The sequence below is a fragment of the Gadus morhua genome, chromosome 22 (genome assembly GCF_902167405.1).
Source record: "Gadus morhua chromosome 22, gadMor3.0, whole genome shotgun sequence".
Lineage (NCBI taxonomy): Eukaryota > Metazoa > Chordata > Actinopteri > Gadiformes > Gadidae > Gadus > Gadus morhua.
In genome coordinates this window covers 1236626-1251210 of record NC_044069.1, presented here as the reverse complement: position 1 = coordinate 1251210, position 14585 = coordinate 1236626, and the positions used below count along the sequence as shown (strand labels likewise).

Sequence of the window (14585 nt, the reverse complement as noted above, 5' to 3'; positions counted from 1 at the left end):
CTACCCCAACAACAACCACCACTGGACCAACATCTACCACAGCTGCCCCAACAACTACCACTGCTGGACCAACAACTACCACCACTGGACTAACAACTACCACAGCTGCCCCAACAACTACCACTACTGCCCCAACAACTACCACAGCTGCCCCAACAACGACCACTGATGGACCAACAACTACCACCACTGGACTAACAACTACCACAGCTGCCCCAACAACTACCACTACTGCCCCAACAACTACCACAGCTGCCCCAAAAACTACCACTGATGGACCAACAACTACCACCGCTGGACCAACAACTACCACCACTGGACCAAGAACCACCACCACTGGACTAACAACTACCACAGCTGCCCAAACTACTACCACAGCTGCCCCAACAACTACCACCGCAGGACCAACAACTACCACAGCTGGACAAACATCTACCACAGCTGGTCCAACAACTACCACAGCTGGACAAACAACTACCACAGCTGCCCCAACTACTACCACCGCTGGACCAACAACTACCACAGCTGGACCAACTACTACCACAGCTGCCTCAACAACTACCACTGATGGACCAACAACTAACACCGCTGGACCAACAACTACCACCACTGGACCAACAACTACCACAGCTGGACCAACTACGACCACCGCTGCCCCAACAACTACCACAGCTGCCCCAACAACTACCACAGCTGCCCAAACAACTACCACAGCTGGACAAACTACTACCACAGCTGCCTCAACAACTACCACAGCTGGACCAAGAACTACCACAGCTGCCTCAACTACTACCAGCGCTGGACCAACAACTACCACAGCTGGACCAACTACTACCACAGCTGCCTCAACAACTACCACTGATGGACCAACAACTACCACCGCTGGACCAACAACTACCACCACTGGACCAACAACTACCACAGCTGGACCAACAACTACCACCGCTGGACTAACAACAACCACAGCTGCCCCAACTACTACCACAGCTGGACCAACAACTACCACCGCTGGACTAACAACAACCACAGCTGCGCCAACAACTACCACAGCTGGACCAACGACTACCACAGCTGCCCCAACTACTACCACAGCTGCCCCAACAACTACCACCGCTGGAGTAACAACAACCACAGCTACCCCAACAACTACCACAGCTGGACCAACGACTACCACAGCTACCCCAACTACTACCACAATTGCCCTAACAACTACCACAGCTGCCCCAACAACTACCACAGCCGCCCTAACAACTACCACAGCTGCCCCAACAACTACCACTGCTGGACCAACAACTACCACCACTGGACTAACAACTACCACAGCTGCCCCAACAACTACCACTACTGCCCCAACAACTACCACAGCTGCCCCAACAACAACCACAGCTTCCCCAACTACAACCACCGCTGGACCAACAACTACCACAGCTGGACCAACGACTACCACAGCTGCCCCAACTACTACCACAGCTGCCCCAACAACTACCACCACTGGACTAACAACTACCAAAGCTGCCCCAACAACTACCACCGCTGGACTAACAACAACCACAGCTGCCCAAACAACTACCACAGCTGGACCAACGACTACCACAGCTGCCCCAACTACTACCACAGCTGCCCCAACTACTACCACCGCTGGACTAACAACAACCACAGCTGCCCCAACAACTACCACAGCTAGACCAACGACTACCACAGCTGCCCCAACTACTACCACAATTGCCCCAACAACTACCACAGCTGCCCCAACAACTACCACAGCTGCCCCAACAACTACCACAGCTGCCCCAACAACTACCACTGCTGGACCAACAACTAGCACCACTGGACTAACAACTACCACAGCTGCCCCAACAACTACCACTACTGCCCCAACAACTACCACAGCTTCCCCAACAACAACCACAGCTTCCCCAACAACTACCACCACAGGACCAACAACTACCACAGCTGCCCCAACAACTACCCCAACAACAACCACCACTGGACCAACATCTACCACAGCTGCCCCAACAACTACCACTGCTGGACCAACAACTACCACCACTGGACTAACAACTACCACAGCTGCCCCAACAACTACCACTACTGCCCCAACAACTACCACAGCTGCCCCAACAACTACCACTGATGGACCAACAACTACCACCACTGGACTAACAACTACCACAGCTGCCCCAACAACTACCACTACTGCCCCAACAACTACCACAGCTGCCCCAAAAACTACCACTGATGGACCAACAACTACCACCGCTGGACCAACAACTACCACCACTGGACCAAGAACCACCACCACTGGACAAACAACTACCACAGCTGGACAAACAACTACCACAGCTGGACCAACGACTACCACAGCTGCCCCAACTACTACCACAGCTGCCCCAACAACTACCACCGCAGGACCAACAACTACCACAGCTGCCCCAACAACTACCACAGCTAGACCAACGACTACCACAGCTGGACCAACAACTACCACAGCTGCCCCAACTACTACCACCGCTGGACCAACAACTACCACAGCTGGACCAACTACTACCACAGCTGCCTCAACAACTACCACTGATGGACCAACAACTAACACCGCTGGACCAACAACTACCACAGCTGCCCCAACAACTACCACAGCTTCCCTAACAACTACCACAGCTGCCCCAACAACTACCACTGCTGGACCAACAACTACCACCACTGGACTAACAACTACCACAGCTGCCCCAACAACTACCACTACTGCCCCAACAACTACCACAGCTGCCCCAACAACAACCACAGCTTCCCCAACTACAACCACCACTGGACCAACAACTACCACAGCTGGACCAACGACTACCACAGCTGCCCCAACTACTACCCCAGCTGCCCCAACAACTACCACCACTGGACTAACAACTACCAAAACTGCCCCAACAACTACCACCGCTGGACTAACAACAACCACAGCTGCCCAAACAACTACCACAGCTGGACCAACGACTACCACAGCTGCCCCAACTACTACCACAGCTGCCCCAACTACTACCACCGCTGGACTAACAACAACCACAGCTGCCCCAACAACTACCACAGCTAGACCAACGACTACCACAGCTGCCCCAACTACTACCACAATTGCCCCAACAACTACCACAGCTGCCCCAACAACTACCACAGCTGCCCCAACAACTACCACAGCTGCCCCAACAACTACCACTGCTGGACCAACAACTAGCACCACTGGACTAACAACTACCACAGCTGCCCCAACAACTACCTCTACTGCCCCAACAACAACCACAGCTTCCCCAACAACAACCACAGCTTCCCCAACAACTACCACCACAGGACCAACAACTACCACAGCTGCCCCAACAACTACCCCAACAGCAACCACCACTGGACCAACATCTACCACAGCTGCCCCAACAACTACCACTGCTGGACCAACAACTACCACCACTGGACTAACAACTACCACAGCTGCCCCAACAACTACCACTACTGCCCCAACAACTACCACAGCTGCCCCAACAACTACCACTGATGGACCAACAACTACCACCACTGGACTAACAACTACCACAGCTGCCCCAACAACTACCACTACTGCCCCAACAACTACCACAGCTGCCCCAAAAACTACCACTGATGGACCAACAACTACCACCGCTGGACCAACAACTACCACCACTGGACCAAGAACCACCACCACTGGACTAACAACTACCACAGCTGGACAAACAACTACCACAGCTGGACCAACGACTACCACAGCTGCCCCAACTACTACCACAGCTGCCCCAACAACTACCACCGCAGGACCAACAACTACCACAGCTGGACAAACATCTACCACAGCTGGTCCAACAACTACCACAGCTGGACCAACAACTACCACAGCTGCCCCAACTACTACCACCGCTGGACCAACAACTACCACAGCTGGACCAACTACTACCACAGCTGCCTCAACAACTACCACTGATGGACCAACAACTAACACCGCTGGACCAACAACTACCACCACTGGACCAACAACTACCACAGCTGGACCAACTACGACCACCGCGGCCCCAACAACTACCACAGCTGCCCCAACAACTACCACAGCTGCCCAAACAACTACCACAGCTGGACAAACTACTACCACAGCTGCCTCAACAACTACCACAGCTGGACCAAGAACTACCACAGCTGCCTCAACTACTACCAGCGCTGGACCAACAACTACCACAGCTAGACCAACTACTACCACAGCTGCCTCAACAACTACCACTGATGGACCAACAACTACCACCGCTGGACCAACAACTACCACCACTGGACCAACAACTACCACAGCTGGACCAACAACTACCACCGCTGGACTAACAACAACCACAGCTGCCCCAACAACTACCACAGCTGGACCAACAACTACCACCGCTGGACTAACAACAACCACAGCTGCGCCAACAACTACCACAGCTGGACCAACGACTACCACAGCTGCCCCAACTACTACCACAGCTGCCCCAACAACTACCACCGCTGGAGTAACAACAACCACAGCTACCCCAACAACTACCACAGCTGGACCAACGACTACCACAGCTACCCCAACTACTACCACAATTGCCCTAACAACTACCACAGCTGCCCCAACAACTACCACAGCTGCCCTAACAACTACCACAGCTGCCCCAACAACTACCACTGCTGGACCAACTACTACCACCACTGGACTAACAACTACCACAGCTGCCCCAACAACTACCACTACTGCCCCAACAACTACCACAGCTGCCCCAACAACAACCACAGCTTCCCCAACTACAACCACCGCTGGACCAACAACTACCACAGCTGCCCCAACAACTACCACTACTGCCCCAACAACTACCACAGCTGCCCCAACAACAACCACAGCTTCCCCAACAACTACCACAGCTGGACCAACGACTACCACAGCTGCCCCAACTACTACCACAGCTGCCCCAACAACTACCACCGCTGGACTAACAACAACCACAGCTGCCCAAACAACTACCACAGCTGGACCAACGACTACCACAGCTGCCCCAACTACTACCACAGCTGCCCCAACTACTACCACCGCTGGACTAACAACAACCACAGCTGCCCCAACAACTACCACAGCTAGACCAACGACTACCACAGCTGCCCCAACTACTACCACAATTGCCCCAACAACTACCACAGCTGCCCCAACAACTACCACAGCTGCCCCAACAACTACCACAGCTGCCCCAACAACTACCACTGCTGGACCAACAACTAGCACCACTGGAATAACAACTACCACAGCTGCCCCAACAACTACCACTACTGCCCCAACAACTACCACAGCTTCCCCAACAACAACCACAGCTTCCCCAACAACTACCACCACAGGACCAACAACTACCACAGCTGCCCCAACAATTACCACAGCTGCGCCAACAACTACCACATCTGCCCCAACAACTACCACTGCTGGACCAACAACTACCACCACTGGACTAACAACTACCACAGCTGCCCCAACAACTACCACAGCTGGACCAACAACTACCACAGCTGCCCCAACAACTACCACAGCTGGACTAACAACAACCACAGCTGCCCAAACAACTACCACAGCTGGACCAACGACTACCACTGCTGCCCCAACTACTACCACAGCTGCCCCAACAACTACCACCACAGCACCAACAACTACCACAGCTGCCCCAACAACTACCACAGCTGCCCAAACAACAACCACAGCATCCCCAACTACAACCACCGCTGGACCAACAACTACCACAGCTGGACCAACGACTACCACAGCTGCCCCAACTACTACCACAGCTGCCCCAACAACTACCACCGCAGGACTAACATCTACCACAGCTGGTCCAACAACTACCACAGCTGTCCTAACAACTACCACTGATGGACCAACAACTACCACCGCTGGACCAACAACTACCACCACTGGACCAACAACTACCACTGCTGGACCAACAACTACCACCACTGGACTAACAACTACCACAGCTGCCCCAACAACTACCACTACTGCCCCAACAACTACCACAGCTGCCCAAACAACAACCACAGCTTCCCCAACTACTACCACAGCTGCCCCAACAACTACCACCGCAGGACCAACAACTACCACAGCTGGACCAACAACTACCACAGCTGCCTCAACAACTACCACTGATGGACCAACAACTACCACCGCTGGACCAACAACTACCACCACTGGACCAACAACTACCACAGCTGGACCAACTACGACCACCGCTGCCCCAACAACTACCACCGCTGGACCAACAGCTACCACAGCTAGTCCAACAACTACCACAGCTGCCTCAACAACTACCACTGATGGACCAACAACTGCCACCGCTGGACCAACAACTACCACCACTGGACCAACAACTACCACAGCTGGACTAACAACTACCACAGCTGCCCCAACAACTACCACTACTGCCCCAACAACTACCACAGCTGGAACAACAACTACCACAGCTGGACCAACAACTACCACCACTGGACTAACAACTACCACAGCTGCCCCAACAATTACCACTACTGCCCCAACAACTACCACAGCTGCCCCAACTACTACCACAGCTGCCCCAACAACGACCACTGCAGGACCAACAACTACCACAGCTGGACCAACAACTACCACTGCTGGACCAACAACTACCACCACTGGACTAACAACTACCACAGCTGCCCCAACAACTACCAGTACTGCCCCAACAACTACCACAGCTGGAACAACAACTACCACAGCTGCCCCAACAACTACCACCGCTGGACTAACAACAACCACAGCTGCCCAAACAACTACCACAGCTGGACCAACGACTACCACAGCTGCCCCAACTACTACCACAGCTGCCCCAACAACTACCACCACAGGACCACCAACTACCACCACTGGACTAACAACTACCACAGCTGCCCCAACAACTACCACCACTGCCCCAACAACTACCACAGCTGCCCCAACAACAACCACACCTGCCCAAACAACTACCACCGCTGGACCAGCAACTACCACAGCTGGACCAACAACTACCACCGCTGGACCAACAACTATCACAGCTGGTCCAACAACTACCACAGCTGCCCCAACAACTACCACCGCTGGACCAACAACTATCACAGCTGGTCCAACAACTACCACAGCTGCCTCAACAACTACCACTGATGGACCAACAACTATCACCGCTGGACCAACAACTACCACCACTGTACCAACAACTACCACAGCTGGACCAACTACGACCACAGCTGCCCCAACTACTACCACAGCTGCCCCAACAACTACCACCACAGGACCAACAACTACCACAGCTGCCCTAACAACTACCACAGCTGCCCCAACAACTACCACAGCTGCCCCAAAAACTACCACAGCTGCCCAAAAAACTACCACCGCTGCCCCAATAACTACCACAGCTGCCCCAACAACAACCACAGCTTCCCCAACTACAACCACCGCTGGACCAACAACTACTACAGCTGCCCCAACTACTACCACAGCTGCCCCAACAACTACCACCACTGGACCAACAACTACCACAGCTGCCCCAACAACTACCACCGCTGGACTAACAACAACCACAGCTGCCCAAACAACTACCACAGCTGGACCAACGACTGCCACAGCTGCTCCAACTACTACCACAGCTGCCCCAACAACTACCAACACAGGACCACCAACTACCACAGCTGCCCCAACAACTACCACAGCTGCCCCAACAACTACCAAAGCTGCCCCAACAACTACCACTGCTGGACCAACAACTACCACCACTGGACTAACAACTACCACAGCTGCCCCAACAACTACCACTACTGCCCCAACAACTACCACAGCTGCCCCAACAACAACCACAGCTTCCCCAACTACAACCACCGCTGGACCAACAACTTCCACAGCTGGACCAACGACTACCACAGCTGCCCCAACTACTACCACAGCTGCCCCAACAACTACCACAGCTGCCCCAACAACAACCACAGCTTCCCCAACTACAACCACAGCAGGACAAACATCTACCACAGCTGGACCAACATCTACCACAGCTGGTCCAACAACTACCACAGCTGTCCTAACAACTACCACTGATGGACAAACAACTACCACCGCTGGACCAACAACTACCACAGCTGGACCAACGACTACCACAGCTGCCCCAACTACTACCACAGCTGCCCCAACAACTACCACAGCTGCCCCAACAACAACCACAGCTTCCCCAACTACAACCACCGCTGAACCAACAACTACCAAAGCTGCCCCAACAATTACCACTGAAGGACCAACAACTACCACCGCTGGACCAACAACTACCACCACTGGACCAAGAACCACCACCACTGGACTAACAACTACCACAGCTGCCACAACAACTACCACCACTGCCCCAACAACTACCACAGCTGCCCCAACAACAACCACAGCTGCCCAAACAACTACCACCGCTGGACCAACAACTACCACAGCTTCCCCAACAACTACCACAGCTGGACCAACTACTACCACAGCTGGTCCAACTACTACAACAGCTGCCGCAACAACTACCACAGCTGGTCCAACAACTACCACAGCTGGACCAACAACTACCACAGCTGGTCCAATTACAACCACAGCTTCCCCAACAACTACCACAGCTGCCCCAACAACTACCACCACTGGACCAACAACTACCACAACTGGACCAACAACTACCACAGCTGGTCCAACTACTACCACAGCTGCACCAACAACTACCACAGCTGGTCCAACAACTACCACAGCTGGACCAACAACTACCACAGCGGCCCCAACAAGTACCACCACTGGACACTCAACAAACACAGCTGCCCCAACAACTACCACCGCTGGACCAACAACTATCACAGCTGGACCAACGACTACCACAGCTGCCCCAACTACTACCACAACTGCCCCAACAACTACCACCGCAGGACAAACAACTACCACCACTGGACCCACAACAACCACAGCTGCCCCCACAACTACCACCGCTGGACTAACAACAACCACAGCTGCCCCAACAACTACCACAGCTGGACCAACGACTACCACAGCTGCCCCAACTACTACCACAACTTCCCCAACAACTACCACCACTGGACGACCAACTACCACAGCTGCCCCAACAACTACCACAGCTGCCCCAACAACTACCACTGCTGGACCAACAACTACCACCACTGGACTAACAACTACCACAGCTGCCCCAACAACTACCACTACTGCCCCAACAACTACCACAGCTGCCCCAACAACAACCACAGATTCCCCAACTACAACCACCGCTGGACCAACAACTACCACAGCTGGACCAACGACTACCACAGCTGCCCCAACTACTACCACAGCTGCCCCAACAACTATCACCGCAGGACCAACAACTACCACAGCTGGACCAACATCTACCACAGCTGGTCAAACAACTACCACAGCTGTCCCAGCAACTACCACTGATGGACCAACAACTACCACCGCTGGACCAACAACTACCACCAATGGACCAAGAACCACCACTACTGGACTAACAACTACCACAGCTGCCCCAACAACTACCACCACTGCCCCAACAACTACCACAGCTGCCCCAACAACAACCACACCTGCCCAAACAACTACCACCGCTGGACCAGCAACTACCACAGCTGGACCAACAACTACCACCGCTGGACTAACAACTACCACCGCTGGACCAACAACTACCACAGCTGCCCCAACAACTACCACTACTGCCCCAACAACTACCACAGCTGGAACAACAACTACCACAGCTGCCCCAACAACTACCACCGCTGGACTAACAACAACCACAGCTGCCCAAACAACTACCACAGCTGGACCAACGACTACCACAGCTGCCCCAACTACTACCACAGCTGCCCCAACAACTACCACCACAGGACCAACAACTACCACCACTGGACTAACAACTACCACAGCTGCCCCAACAACTACCACTACTGCCCCAACAACTACCACAGTTGGACCAACAACTACCACAGCTGCCCCAACAACTACCACCGCTGGACTAACAAGAACCACAGCTGCCCAAACAACTACCACAGCTGGACCAACGACTACCACAGCTGCCCCAACAACTACCACCGCTGGACCAACAACTACCACAGCTGGTCCAACAACTACCACAGCTGCCTCAACAACTACCACTGATGGACCAACAACTACCACCGCTGGACCAACAACTACCACCACTGGACCAACAACTACCACAGCTGGACCAACTACGACCACAGCTGCCCCAACTACTACCACAGCTGCCCCAACAACTACCACCACAGGACCAACAACTACCACAGCTGCCCTAACAACTACCACAGCTGCCCAAACAACTACCACAGCTGCCCCAACAACTACCACAGCTGCCCCAACAACTACCACTGCTGGACCAACAACTACCACAGCTGCCCCAACAACTAACACAGCTGGACCAACAACTACCACAGCTGCCCCAACAACAACCCCAGCTTCCCCAACTACAACCACCGCTGGACCAACAACTACCACAGCTGGACCAACGACTACCACAGCTGCCCCAACTACTACCACAGCTGCCCCAACAACTACCACCACTGGACCAACAACTACCACAGCTGCCCCAACAACTACCACAGCTGCCCCAACTACTACCACAGCTGCCCCAACAACTACCACCACTGGACCCTCAACAACCACAGCTGCCCAAACAACTACCACAGCTGGACCAACTACGACCACAGCTGCCCCAACTACTACCACAGCTGCCCCAACAACTACCACCACAGGACCAACAACTACCACAGCTGCCCTAACAACTACCACAGCTGCCCAAACAACTACCACAGCTGCCCCAACAACTACCACAGCTGCCCCAACAACTACCACTGCTGGACCAACAACTACCACAGCTGCCCCAACAACTAACACAGCTGGACCAACAACTACCACAGCTGCCCCAACAACAACCCCAGCTTCCCCAACTACAACCACCGCTGGACCAACAACTACCACAGCTGGACCAACGACTACCACAGCTGCCCCAACTACTACCACAGCTGCCCCAACAACTACCACCACTGGACCAACAACTACCACAGCTGCCCCAACAACTACCACAGCTGCCCCAACTACTACCACAGCTGCCCCAACAACTACCACCACTGGACCCTCAACAACCACAGCTGCCCAAACAACTACCACAGCTGGACCAACGACTACCACAGCTGGACCAACGACTACCACAGCTGCCCCAACTACTACCACCGCAGGACCAACATCTACCACCACTGGACCAACAACTACCACAGCTGGACCAACGACTACCACAGCTGCCCCAACTACTACCACAGCTGCCTCAACAACTACCACAGCTGCCCCAACAACAACCACAGCTTCCCCAACTACAACCACCGCTGAACCAACAACTACCACAGCAGGACCAACAACTACCACCGCTGGACTAACAACTACCACCGCTGGACCAACAACTACCACAGCTGGACCAACAACTACCACAGCTGGACCTACAACTACCACAGCTGGACTAACAACAACCACAGCTGCCCCAACAACCACAGCTGGACCAACGACTACCACAGCTGCCCCAACTACTACCACAGCTGCAAAAACAACTACCACTGCTGGACCAACAACTACCACCACTGGACTACCAATTACCACAGATGCCCCAACAACTACCACAGCTGCCCCAACAACAACCACAGCATCCCCAACTACAACCACCGCTGGACCAACAACTACCACAGCTGGACCAACGACTACCACAGCTGCCCCAACTACTACCACAGCTGCCCCAACAACTACCACCGCAGGACCAACATCTACCACAGCTGGTCCTACAACTACCACAGCTGGACTAACAACAACCCCAGCTGCCCCAACAAATACCACAGCTGCCCCGACAACTACCACCGCTGGACCAACAACTACCACAGCTGGACCAACAACTACCACTGATGGACCAACAACTACCACAGCTGGACCAACAACAACCCCAGCTGCCCCAACAAATACCACAGCTGCCCCGACAACTATCACCACAGCTGGCTCAACAACTACCACATCCAGCCCAACAACAACCACAGCTGCCCGAACAACTGCCACCATGGGACTAACAACTACCACAGCTGTCCCACCAACTACTACAGCGGCCCCAACAACTACCTCCGCTGGACCAAAAACTACCACCGTAGGACCAACAACTACCCCAGCTGGACCAACAACAGCCACAGCTGGACCAACAAAAACGCCCGCTGGACCAACAGCTACCACGGTTGGCCCAACTACCACAACAACAAGCCTCACAACAACCAGAGCTGGACCAACAACGACCACAGCTGCCCCAACAACTGCCACAGCTGCCCCAACAACTACCAAAGCTTCCCCAACAACTACCACAGCTGCCCCAACAACTACCACAGCTATCCCAACAACTACCACAGCTGCCCCAACAACTACCACGGCTGGACCAAGAACTACCACAGTTGGACCAACAACAACCACAGTTAACCCAACAGCTACCACAGCTCGATCAACAACTACCACAGCTGGACCAACAATTACCACAGCTACCCCAACAACTGCCACTGCTGGAACAACAACTACCACAGCTGGACCAAAAACAACCACAGCTAGCCCAATAGCTACCGCTGCTGGATCAACAACTACCACAGCTGGACCAACAACTACCGAAGCTTCCCCAACAACTACCGAAGCTTCCCCAACAACTGCCACAGCTGGACCAACAACAACCACAGCTGCCCAAACTACCACTACAACGGGACCAACAACAACCACAGCTGGACGAACAACCACAACATCTGGCCCAACTACCGCAACATCAAGCCCCACAACAAACACAGCTGCCCCAACAACTACCACCGCTGCCCCAGCAACTACCACCACTGGACCGACAACTACCACTGATGGACCAACAACTACAACAGCTGGCCCAACAACAACCAAAGCCGACCCAACAACCAACACATTTGCTGCAACAACTACCACTGCCGGCCAAACTATCACCACAGCTGGCTCAACAACTACCACATCCAGCCCAACTACAACCACAGCTAGCCCAACAACTACCACAGCTGGCCCAACTACCACAGCAACAACACTAGTTACTGTGCCTGGAGTACAGCCAATAGTAGTACAGATAGTAGTAGTACACCCAGTAGGAGTGCAGCCAGTCGGAGTACAGACGGTAGTACTACAGCCAGTAGGAGTACAGACAGTGGTACAGACAGCAGCACAGACAGTAGTACAGACAGTAGTACTACAGCCTGTCGGACTACAGCCAGTCATAGTACAGACTGTAGTACAGACAGTAGTAATACAGCCAGTCGGAGTACAGCCAGTCATAGTACAGACTGTAGTACTACAGCCAGACGGAGTACAGACAATAATACAGACAGTAGTATTACAGCCAGTAGGAGTACAGCCAGTACTACTACAGCCAGTCGGAGTACAGGCAATAATACAGACAGTAGTATTACAGCCAGTAGGAGTACAGCCAGTCGGAGTACAGACAGTAGTATTACATCCAGTAGGAGTACAGCCAGTCGGAGTACAGACAGTAGTATTACAGCCAGTAGGAGTACAGACAGTAGGAGTACAGCCAGTAGGAGTACTGCCAGTAGGAGTACAGCCAGTAGTATTACATCCAGTAGGAGTACAGACAGTGGGACTACAGCCAATAGTAGTACAGATAGTAGTAGTACACCCAGTAGGAGTACAGCCAGTCGGAGTACAGACGGTAGTACTACAGCCAGTCGGAGTACAGACGGTAGTACTACAGCCAGTAGGAGTACAGACAGTAGTACAGACAGCAGCACAGACAGTAGTACAGACAGTAGTAGTACAGCCCGTCGGAGTACAGCCAGTCATAGTACAAACTGTTGTACTACAGCCAGACGGAGTACAGACAATAATACAGACAGTAGTATTACAGCCAGTAGGAGTACAGCCAGTACTACTACAGCCAGTCGGAGTACAGACAATAATACAGACAGTAGTATTACAGCCAGTAGGAGTACAGCCAGTCGGAGTACAGACAGTAGTATTACATCCAGTAGGAGTACAGCCAGTAGGAGTACAGACAGTAGTATTACAGCCAGTAGGAGTACAGCCAGTAGGAGTACAGCCAGTTGGAGTACAGCCAGTAGTATTACAGCCAGTAGTATTACAGCCAGTAGGAGTACATCCAGTAGGAGTACAGCCAGTTGGAGTACAGCCAGTAGTATTACAGCCAGTAGTATTACAGCCAGTAGGAGTACAGACAGTAGGAGTACAGACAGTAGTATTACAGCCAGTAGGAGTACAGCCAGTAGGAGTACAGCCAGTAGGAGTACAGCCAGTAGTTCCAGTTGCCATGGTTCCAGTAGTCATATTGCCAGCAGGCATGATTCCAGGAGGCCTGAGACCTTTCTCCTCTTCAGTTCAGAACCAATGCAGTTTTGTTGTTGTAACACTCATTGGAATCACAACCAAGCTTTTCATTTAGTGTAACTTTCTGATGCCTTGTTGCTAATTTTTGTATAATTTATTA

At 53.2% G+C, this 14585-nt stretch overlaps 1 protein-coding gene across 1 annotated transcript; it reads left to right on the top strand.

Moving 5' to 3' along the window:
* Nucleotides 1–1841: 1841 nt before the first annotated feature.
* On the top strand, nucleotides 1842–12961 carry LOC115536012 (mucin-5AC-like; the record flags this gene model as incomplete). Its single annotated transcript, XM_030347669.1, has 3 exons — nucleotides 1842–2567; nucleotides 3066–4637; nucleotides 12671–12961. Coding segments are annotated over 3 exons (2589 nt in total), but the record flags the coding sequence as incomplete, so codon positions are not given.
* Nucleotides 12962–14585: the final 1624 nt, after the last annotated feature.